This window comes from Cherax quadricarinatus, chromosome 17 (assembly GCF_038502225.1).
Source record: "Cherax quadricarinatus isolate ZL_2023a chromosome 17, ASM3850222v1, whole genome shotgun sequence".
Lineage (NCBI taxonomy): Eukaryota > Metazoa > Arthropoda > Malacostraca > Decapoda > Parastacidae > Cherax > Cherax quadricarinatus.
Genome location: NC_091308.1, coordinates 47,055,474 through 47,067,027, shown reverse-complemented (window position 1 = coordinate 47,067,027; position 11,554 = coordinate 47,055,474). Strand labels below are relative to the sequence as shown.

The window sequence follows — 11,554 nt, the reverse complement described above, 5'->3', positions numbered from 1 at the left end:
TCTATGTACAGGTGACTCATCAGCATGACCCACCTCCGGTTCTGGCTCTTTCACCATCTCACTACCTAGTTCCTGTCTCCGCTGCCATCTCCCACACTGGGCCGCCATATGGTCATATGCACCACATAACCTACACGTCTTCTGCTGCCCAGCGTAGTACACCATTACCTGCGTCCTAAATGCGTCCAGTATGACCTAAGACGGGATGGAATGCCTCAACGTCATCTTGAGCGTGAACGTACCATCCGGCAAGCCGGCATACGCCCCATCCGTCCATTTACCAGCCATAGCCAGGTGTACAGGTCCATACTGTTCAAATACATTCCGCAGATCAGTCTCGTACACCTCAAATGGCACATTTCGGACTTTCACCCATGTGTAATGCCTAGACACGTCGACGAGTCGAACACGTATCGCTGAATTAACGTCCACGCTCCTGTCCTGGTACTTGTCAACCAGCCGTTCATACGCTCCAGCTGATCTCAACTTGACAAAAATACGATAGGCACCATTTAGCGCCACACCATACAGTTCTTGTTCCGCAACACCACAGGTGTCACGGATAATTTGCGGTAAAAGCACTTGTGCAGACTTAGGCGTTATTGCACCACGCACCAATTCAAGGCACACCGTGTGCAAACTCCTCCTCACAGACTGCGCCATGTTGTGAAAATATAAGTCTCCTCCAATGGTCAGCAGAGGGCAGTAGTCACACGTCCGCACTCTGCTCAGGTCAAGCGGCGAATGTGACCCATTACTACAATTACATTTTACTCAACCGATTTAAATAAAGAAATTATAGGGGATATATTGGTTCCTCCGTGAATTATCTTTCAAGTCACAACATTACACACCTACATTAGTTCAGCATTCGTTGCCTGATCACGGTAGTGTGGTTGTGCTCTGCACCCCTCTGCTGTTTTCAGGCGAGCTACCTTGTACCAACATGGCACTGAGTGTGAGGAGGCGCGTAAATACCATCGGTATAGTGCTGCTTCGTGGGGCAATTTCACCCTCTTCAGCGCAGGTGTTACTCCCGACCATCATTAGGGAGACGTATGGTATCCAGGACTATGAGGTGTATGGTGTTGCCCTGAATGGGGCATACAGTACAATTGTTCTCGGATGCAACTGGTATGAGAGTGAATTCATAAAAGTCCATAGTCATGGGGTTAGGAGCTTGGGGTGGGAGGGTTGAGTGGGGTAGTTCAGTGGTGGGGAGGCGGGTGAATTTGTTAAAAATTTGTGGTCTCATCTATGCAGAGGATCTGGATGTAGCGTGCAGGGAAAACTCGATTAGGTTGGTGGATAGGATTCAGGGCCGATTTGACCCTTGTACAGCGTGCCATTGTCATTAATGTCTTACTGTATAGTAAGGTATGGCACGTGGCGGCCGTGTTCCCATTAACACTGACGGCGATAGCAGACATACTTAGGAGAGTTTTTAAATTTTTGTGGGGCTCGGGATGTGATTGGCTTAAAAGGGACGTGGTAATGTTACCTGTGTGGCAGGGGGGGGTTGGGTTTGCTGGCCTTAAAGAGGAGGGTCAAATGTGTCTTTATTAAAAGGGAGGTGGTGTGGGTGGGGGGGGGGATCTGGTCAGGATCCATGAAAGATTGAAACGAATGTATTCGGGAGTGGAGTTGCGGGAGTGTGAAACTGTTTTGAGGGCTATGGCGTGGGCTCGAGATCCGGGGAAGGTCAAAATAGGTGCGATGTGTCGATTGTTGGTGGGGAGGGTTGTGGCACCTGTAGAGGGAATTTTCCCCATGTATACATGGGGAAGTATATGGAATAGGTTAAGTAGGACGAGGTTACAACCACGAGCACGTGACGTAATGTATCGGTTTCTGCACGGGATTTTGCCGTCGGGTGTGGTTCTGAGGGATAGACGTGTGGTTGAGGGGGGGTGGAATATGTGAAGGTGAGGAGTCGTCGTTTCATGTTGTATATTTTTGTGAGGGGATGGGTAGCGTCAGGGGTTGGTTGAGTAGGGTACTCCGTAAGATTGGGGGTAAAGGGATTTCTGTTCTGAGAGCTTTGAGTCTTGACGTGGGGGGATTGGATGAGAGTATCATTAGGGCTGTGGGGTACATTATGGTAGATTAAATATACATATCGTGAGGAATGAGGGGGAAAGGGGTTAGTGAGGTGAAGAGGCGGGTTTTAGCGGTTACGTTTCATAAAACGTTGTGCCGTAACAGGGAAATTTATGGGAGAAGGTGGGAGCGGGCTTTCTCAGAGGGATATAGAGAACTTACGTTAGAGGTTTTATTAGATTTGTAAATCAGGTGGGAGGGGCAGGGTAGGGATGGTAAATGCTTCTGTAGGATGGCGATGTCAGGGGTAGAAACGGGGTCGCCTCCTTGGGGTCGACAGTTGCAAAGAATGTGCGCGAGTGTTGGGATAATGTAACGTGCGAATATGTATAAAACTGTTGCGTATGGGATGTGTAACGGCACATACAAAGTTGTGGCTGTCTGTGCCTGCGTGCGCCTTAGATACGCTGTTGTGATTAAGGATTGGTTGACCTTCACTGTGGCAATGTTCCTGGACTTGTTAAGCACTAGATGTGTATCTTAACCGGGTTGAAGTGTCAATGTGTAAGACTTGGTCAAGTTTCCCATATGTTAATATTTGTTATTAAATGTACTGTGTCTTTGGTGTTACTGTTTCACCAATACTTATATAATTACCACTTAGGTTTATTCATAAATGTCAAGTTAGGATGCAAGCCAACAAGTTGGTGATAACGGTCATATTTCGGGGTGAGGAGGGGGGGGTAATTAATGTGTATTAAGTTTAAGTCATTAACGGTAATACCAACTTCATTGGTAGTTGTATACGTGTGTTTTGAAATGCAATATTCACATGTGTTTGTCTTATTTAAGGTATTGTAAATTCTCTTTCCTCACGTGACACGTGTCATGATATTCCTAAATTGAGAATAATTAATGTCATGATTATTCAGATTGGTGATGGGGTTAGTTTTCAATATATGTGTGTGTGTGTGTGTGTGTGTGTGTGTGTGTGGGGGGGGGGATGATGGGTCACGTGTGTTGTAGCACAGGTTTCTTAATGCATTTGTAGGTATTGTGTAATTAGTTGCGAGTTGTATTATGGGAGATTATCATTAAGCTTGATGCATTATTATTGTGTTGAGGTTGTAATTTATTATTATACCTTTATTCCTTCTTGAATTGTGATATGTTTTAAAAACTTGTATATAGCATAGTGTCAGGTGTTGCCTGGATTGTTGTGTGTTTATATATTGTGTTATTGATGTTGTCCTTGTTCAAGTTATTTGTTAATTTTAAGTAGCAGGGGAATGTAGAATGTATTCTTTGTTGGGGGGGGGAGTGTAAGCAATAATGATTAGGTTCCACTATATCTATGAACCTTGTGTACTTGTGAAACAACGTACGTAGAAGCAGTCTGTACGTTGTGTTAAGTTTATTTTAATGTCTTTATGTATGTGTTTATTCAGTAGATTGTGTAGTGAATGTTTATTGTTTATCACCAGTGTTAATGTTACATATTGATATATGTACTTATGTATATTTGTACATGACGTTTTAAATAAAATCCCATTCATTGACAACTGGAACAACTTTTATGGCAAACATGATATGTATGCAAGGGATGGGGTTCATCTCTCTGGGGCAGGGGTGGTAGCACTTGCAGACTCGATTGAGAAGGCCATTGGTGAAATGCCTATGATTTTAAACTGATGGAAGATAGAGGTATGGGTGTGTGTGGGAAACAAGCAGGTTGCAACACTAGGGTTGGAAACAGTAAATGTATAAAAGGCATTCAGCATGAAGTTATAAATAAAGACAATAGAACAGGTCAGAAAACAAAGGGGGACAGCAGAGGGCAGCAAGGGACTAGCTCCCTTAAGGTTTACTATACTAATAGCAGGAGTGTTAGAAATAAGATAGATGAGCTAAGATTAATTGCAAGTGCAGGAAACATAGATATTATTGCTATAACAGAGACCTGGCTCAATCTGAAAGATAGAGAGATGCCATCTGAATGTCACATACAAGGCTATAAATTATTCCACACTGACAGGGTCAACAGGAAAGGTGGTGGAGTAGCGATGTATGTCAGAGACAATTTAAATTGTTGTGTTAGACAAGATATTAAATTAGAAGCGTCAGCCACTGAATCTGTTTGGTTACAGCTTCTCGAGGGCCGAGAAAAACTAATTTTGGGTGTGATTTACAGGGCCCCAAATCTTGATAGGGAGTGCAGTAAACTTCTATGGGACGAAATTCGTAAGGCATCTACATACGAAAATGTTGTGCTAATGGGAGATTTCAACTATAGACAGATTGACTGGAGCAATTTGACAGGAAATTTAGAGTCGGGTGACTTTCTTGATACGATCCAGGATTGTTTTTTAAAACAGTTTGTGACAGAGCCAACTAGGGGAAATAACCTCCTTGACTTGGTTCTTGCCAGTAGGGAAACACTAATTAATAATCTTGAGGTTAATGATGAGCTTGGGGAGAGTGATCACAAATCACTCAGTTTTAACATATCATGGAATTCCCCTAATAATGGCAATCAAGTCTCCGTCCCTGACTTTCGCTTGGCTGATTTCATAGGACTGAAAAATTACTTAGGTGGGCTGAACTGGAATGACCTGACTAGGGGTCAGGTAGGTGGTGATGGTTGCCGATATGATGCTTTCCAGGGCATAGTTCTAGCTGCTCAGTCAAATTATGTTCCAAATAGGGAAATCAGATCAAACAAAAATGATCCTAAATGGATGAACAATAGATTAAAATATCTGATTGGTCAAAAGAGAGGCATATATAGGCAAATCAAAAGAGGAGAGGGGCAATTAAGAAATCGATATATTCAGTTAAAGAGAGAAATAAAAAAGGGAATTAGAAAAGCAAAAAGAGATTATGAGGTTAAAGTTGCAAGAGAATCGAAGACTAACCCAAAAGGATTCTTTCAGGTATACAGAAGTAAGATCAGGGACAAGATAGGCCCACTCAAAAGTTCCTCGGGTCAGCTCACTGACAGTGATAAGGAAATGTGTAGAATTTTTAACACATACTTCCTCTCAGTTTTTACACAGGAGGATACCAGTGATATTCCAGTAATGATAAATTATGTAGAACAGGACGATAATAAACTGTGCTCTATTAGGGTCACAAGTGACATGGTCCTTAGGCAAATAGATAAATTAAAACCTAACAAATCCCCAGGCCCTGATGAACTGTATGCAAGGGTTCTAAAGGAATGTAAAGAGGAGCTTAGCACACCTTTGGCTAATCTTTTCAACATATCACTACAAACTGGCATGGTGCCAGATAAGTGGAAAATGGCAAATGTGATACCTATTTTCAAAACAGGTGACAGGTCCTTAGCTTCGAACTATAGACCAATAAGCCTAACCTCCATAGTGGGAAAATTTATGGAATCAATAATTGCCGAGGCAGTTCGTAGCCACCTTGAAAAGCATAAATTAATCAACGAATCTCAGCATGGTTTTACAAAGGGACGTTCCTGCCTTACGAATTTATTAACTTTTTTCACTAAGGTATTTGAGGAGGTAGATCATGGTAACGAATATGATATTGTGTATATGGACTTCAGTAAGGCTTTTGACAGGGTCCCACATCAGAGACTATTGAGGAAAATTAAAGCACATGGAATAGGAGGAGAAATTTTTTCCTGGATAGAGGCATGGTTGACAAATAGGCAGCAGAGAGTTTGCATAAATGGGGAGAAATCAGAGTGGGGAAGCGTCACGAGCGGTGTTCCACAGGGGTCAGTGTTGGGCCCCCTGCTGTTCACAATCTACATAAACGACATAGATGAGGGCATAAAGAGCGACATCGGCAAGTTTGCCGATGACACCAAAATAGGCCGTCGAATTCATTCTGACGAGGACATTCGAGCACTCCAGGAAGATTTGAATAGACTGATGCAGTGGTCGGAGAAGTGGCAGATGCAGTTTAATATAGACAAATGCAAAGTTCTAAATGTTGGACAGGACAATAACCATGCCACATATAAACTAAATAATGTAGATCTTAATATTACGGATTGCGAAAAAGATTTAGGAGTTCTGGTTAGCAGTAATCTGAAACCAAGACAACAGTGCATAAGTGTTCGCAATAAAGCTAATAGAATCCTTGGCTTCATATCAAGAAGCATAAATAATAGGAGTCCTCAGGTTGTTCTTCAACTCTATACATCCTTGGTTAGGCCTCATTTAGATTATGCTGCACAGTTTTGGTCACCGTATTACAGAATGGATATAAATTCTCTGGAAAATGTACAAAGGAGGATGACAAAGATGATCCCATGTATCAGAAACCTTCCCTATGAGGATAGACTAAGGGCCCTGAAACTGCACTCTCTAGAAAGACGTAGAATTAGGGGGGATATGATTGAGGTTTATAAGTGGAAGACAGGAATAAATAAAGGGGATGTAAATAGTGTGCTGATAATATCTAGCCTAGACAGGACTCGCAGCAATGGTTTTAAGTTGGAAAAATTCAGATTCAGGAGGGATATAGGAAAGTACTGGTTTGGTAATAGAGTTGTGGATGAGTGGAACAAACTCCCAAGTACCGTTATAGAGGCCAGAACGTTGTGTAGCTTTAAAAATAGGTTGGATAAATACATGAGTAGATGTGGGTGGGTGTGAGTTAGACCTGATAGCTTGTGCTAACGGGTCGGTTGCCGTGTTCCTCCCTTGAGTCAATGTGACCTGACCTGACTAGGTTGGGTGCATTGGCTTAAGCCGGTAGGGACTTGGACCTGCCTCGCATGGGCCAGTAGGCCTTCTGCAGTGTTCCTTCGTTCTTATGTTCTTATGTTCTTACTACTACTGCTGCTGCTGCTATTACTACTACCATTACTACTGCTGCTATTACTGCTATTGCTACTACTACTACTATTACTATTAATACTATTGCTACTACTATTACTACTGCTGCTACTACTACCACCATTACTACTGCTGCTATTACTACTACCACTATTACTACTGCTGCTATTACTACTATTGCTACCACCATTACTGCTGCTACTACTACCATTACTGCTGCTGCTACTACTACTACTACCATTACTATTACTACTACTACCACTATTACTACTGCTATTACTACTACTGCTACTACTACCATTACTACTGCTGCTATTACTACTACTGCTGCTACTACTACCATTACTACTATTGCTATTACTACTACTGCTGCTGCTACTACCGTTACTACTGCTGCTACTACTACCGTTACTACTGCTGCTACTACTACCATTACTACTATTGCTATTACTACTACTGCTACTACCATTACTGCTATTACTACTGCTGCTACTACTACTGCTACTACTACTACCATTACTACTGCTATTACTACTACTGCTACTACTACTACCATTACTACTGCTATTACTACTACTGCTGCTACTACTACTACCATTACTACTGCTATTACTACTGCCACTATTACTACTGCTATTACTACTACTACTGCTGCTACTACCACCATTACTACTATTACTACTACTGCTGCTACTACTACTACTATTGCCACTATTACTATACTCCTGCTACTACTACTATTGTCATTACTATACTCCTGCTACTACTACTATTGCCACTATTACTATACTCCTGCTACTACTACTATTGCCACTATTACTATACTCCTGCTACTAATACTATTACTACTACCTTTCACCTCACATGGTACCTATACCAATATGGAACTATAACTTACTAACAAATATAGCATAAAGAGTAATAGTAAAGAAAGTAAAGCCTGAGTACATGACTCACGAAATCGTAATGACACGATTGCAAACGGTCTGGAGTTTTGAGACTCTCTGACCGCGGGTTCAATCCCGGCCGGGGTATGGTTTTTAAAGCCTGAGGCGGCTACGGTGAAAATCTGTGTTCCACAAGGTACAGTACTGGTCCCCATCCTGTTCATCCTCATAACTGACAGATATGTAAGTCACTGCACCGTGTCTTCCTTTGCGGATGACACCCGAATTGCCATGACAGTGACCTCCATCGAAGACACTGCAGACTCCAAGTGGACATCAACCAAATCTTTGGCCGAGGGACTGACAACCTCAAATTCTACGACTACAAGGGTGATGGACTGATTACATCGTCTTCACATCTCTACTGTTCCTGCCTAGTTTCTGTATTCGACTGAAGAAGCCTACTGTGAAGGCGAAACGTTTCGGAATAAAGTTGTCTAACTCTTGCATATGTGTCTTACCTAACAACCAAATCTTTAAACTGCCAGCAGAAAAAAATCTGAAGTTCAATGAAGAGAAGTTTCAATTACTCAGATATGGAAAACTTGATGCAATTAAATCTGTATCAAAGCATGAAACAAATTCTAACAACACAATTAGGCGAAAAAGTAATGTGAAGGACCTGGGAGTGACAATATCAGAGGATCTCGCCCTCAAAAACTGCAACAATGTATCTACCTTATCTGATAGTAAAATGATGGCATGGATAATGAGAACCTTCAAAACTAGGGACGCCAAGCCCTTGATGATTCTCTTCAAATCGCTTTGTTCCATTTAGGCTGGAATACTGCTGTAACTAACTGCCTCCTTCAACGCAGGCGAAATTGCTGACCTGGAGAAAGTACAGAGGAACTTTCATAGCACACATAGGTACGATAAAGCACCTAAATTACTGGAAACGGTTGAAGTCTCTTGATTTGTATTCCTTGGAACGCAGGCGAGAAAGATGCATGATAATATACACTTTGAAAATCTTAGAGGGATTAGCATCAAACTTGCACACGAAAATCACTCCCTACGATATCAAAAGACACGGCAGAAGATGCAACATTTCCCCAATAAAAAGCAGAGGCAACACAGTAAGTGCCAGGGGCCCAAGACCGTTCATCTGCTTCCCAGCATACATAAGAGGGATTACCAATAGACCCCCGACTGTCTTCAAGAAGGCGCTGGACAGGCACCTGAAGTCAGTACCTGATCAGCCAGGCTGTGGTTCGTACATCTGTTAACGTGTGACCAGCAGTAACACCCTAGTTGATCAGACCCTGATCCACCGAGAGGTCTGGTCACAGACCGAGCCGCGGGGGCGTTGACCCCCGAAACCCTCTCTAATTATACTCCAGGTATATATATACCCTTTTTGTCCTTGTAAAGTTTATAACAAAGCTCCTGGAGAGCGAAACGTTGCCACACTAATGTGTCACATTAGCGGCATCTGTGTGCATTTGCCTAACAATAATAATAGTAATAATAATGGCAGTAATAATAAGAGTAACAACAGCAGCAGCAGAGCGGAGTGCTGCTAGAGATTTAATGGCTCAAGTCGAGCAGGACTAACGATAGAGTAATGAGAGTAAATTACATTCCAAGGCAGTGGAGACTGAAGCACCCTAACACTAACACCAGTCCCCGGAGACGCAGAGAAGAAATGTAGTGGGCCAAGTGGCACAAACTTGAATAAAAAAAAGAAAGCAGGAAAGAGGAAAGCCGGGAGCTTAGAAAGGTAAATAAAAGGCTAAGGCCATGTCTTGAGAAAATGAGAGAAGGCGGCAGAGGTCAGGTCAAATCACGAGTGTTTTTTCCCACTTTCATTTTAAATGGACCTCCTTTTTCCTCTCTCAAATACACTTCTCGTGTGGAAGCTTGTTCTTTGTCTTCCCTACAACTCCAGTCTTCAAAATTTTAACAGTCTCCGTTCTGTGGATAGCAAACTTGCTTCTCACCAGACTAATATCCTTTGTTTGCAGTAATCGTGTTCATCCTTCTCCCTCTGTCACTGATGTTTCCGGTGTCTATTCCATGTCTTGCTCCTCTTTTCCAGTACTCTGGCGAAACTGACAAAATGTACTCGTTTTGCGCAGAGACCCACAGTGCTCTTTTCTGTCATGTCAGAGATTACAGCCATCCTACGAACTGGTCTCTGTTAAAACTAGATACCCTTCTTCTAGCCTTCAAAGGCACTTCTTTCTCGAATCACCCCTTAGGCATATCATTTCTAACCTGAGTCCTAGCTTTGTTTCCTAGGTACCTGCCTTTTTTCACTGCCAAGTGTTCCAGTCTTCAGTTCACTCGTCACTGGACCTAATCTTTGTCTCCTCTTATCCTTTCCTATTGGCTTGCGTTCTGCATTTTTTTGTTGTTGCTGTTCCTGTCGTCAGATATTCGTCTTTCTTTTATTTCCTAGCTTATGCCAGTAGACGTACTTCAATTCTCTACCACAGCCTTGGAATACAATTCACTCTCAATTCTCTTTCACAAGTCTTGCCCTGTTTGGACCACTGATTAGATCGACAGTGTTCTTCAGTTGTTTTGCTCTTATGTACTACCACCATTACTACCCCAACTACTACCACTACTACTACTACTAATAATAATAATAATAATTAATAAGTTAAGAGTTTTTATAAGGATAGTGAGGCTCAGGTTAGAGCATGTATAAGAGGGAGATATTTTCCCGTAAAAGTAGGCCTTAGACAGGGATGCGTGATGTCACCGTGGTTGTTCAATACATTTACAGATGGGGTTGTAAGAAGTAAATGCTCGGGTGTTGACAAGATGTTAAAAATCCGAACAAAATCTTATCTTTAACCTCGGAGGGTTAGCCACCCAGGATAACCCATGTCAGTCAGTGTCATCGAGGACCGTCTCCACTGGGGTCCTTAAATCTTGTCCCCCAGAATAGGACCCACACCAGTCAACACCCAAGCACCTACTTATTTGTTAGGTGAACGGGGCAACAGATGTAAAGAAACATGCCCAATGTTTCCACACTCTCCTCACACTCAGCGTGTGAGGCGAGTGTTGCCTACCAGGCCACGGGATACCTGTAGGATTGAAAGAAGGAATCTGACACAAAGCGGGAGTTGTCACAGGTGCTTTTTGCTGATGATACTGTGCTTTTGGGAGATTCTGAAGAAAAATTGCAGAGCTTGGTGGACGAATTTGGGGGATATGTAAAAGATGGAAGTTAAAAGTGAACATTGGAAAGAGCAAGGTGATAAGAATAGCAAAAAAAATAGGTAATGAAAGATTGGATATACAATTGGATTGAGTATAGAGGAAGTGAATGTGTTCAGATATTTGGGAGTTGACTCGTCAGCACATGGGTCTATGAAAGATGAAGTGAATCATAGAATTGATGAGAAGGTGAGTGGAGTGCTGAGGAGTCTGTGGAGACAAAAGAAATTGTTGGATAAAAGAACACAAATGTAACTAATGCGACATTTCACTGTGGCAACGTTTCACTCCCCAGGAGCTTTGTCAAGCCGAAACTGCTTGACAAAACTCCTGGAAGGCGAAACGTTGCTTCAAAATGTCTCATTAGTTGCACTTGGGTCCTTTTACCCAACATATTGTCGGTAACTCAATCAATTTTTTTGCAAAATACATTATCCATGGAAGCAAAGAGGGAAATGTATGAAAATATAGTTATACCAACGCTCTTACATGGGTGTGAAGCATGGGTTGTGAATGTTGCAACAAGAAGGCTGGAGGCAGTGGAGATGTGTCTGAGAGCAATGTGTGGTG

General features: G+C 42.4%; 1 protein-coding gene across 1 annotated transcript in view; it reads left to right on the top strand.

The window, feature by feature from the left end:
- Window positions 1–946: 946 nt before the first annotated feature.
- The window catches only part of LOC138852834 (uncharacterized), a 73,263-nt gene continuing 62,655 nt past the window's right edge, over window positions 947–11,554 (top strand). The window contains exons 1-2 of the mRNA XM_070086006.1: window positions 947–1,080; window positions 11,104–11,173. Of these exons, the coding sequence (XP_069942107.1) occupies window positions 947–1,080; window positions 11,104–11,173 (204 nt within the window). The remainder of the gene's footprint in view (window positions 1,081–11,103; window positions 11,174–11,554) is intronic.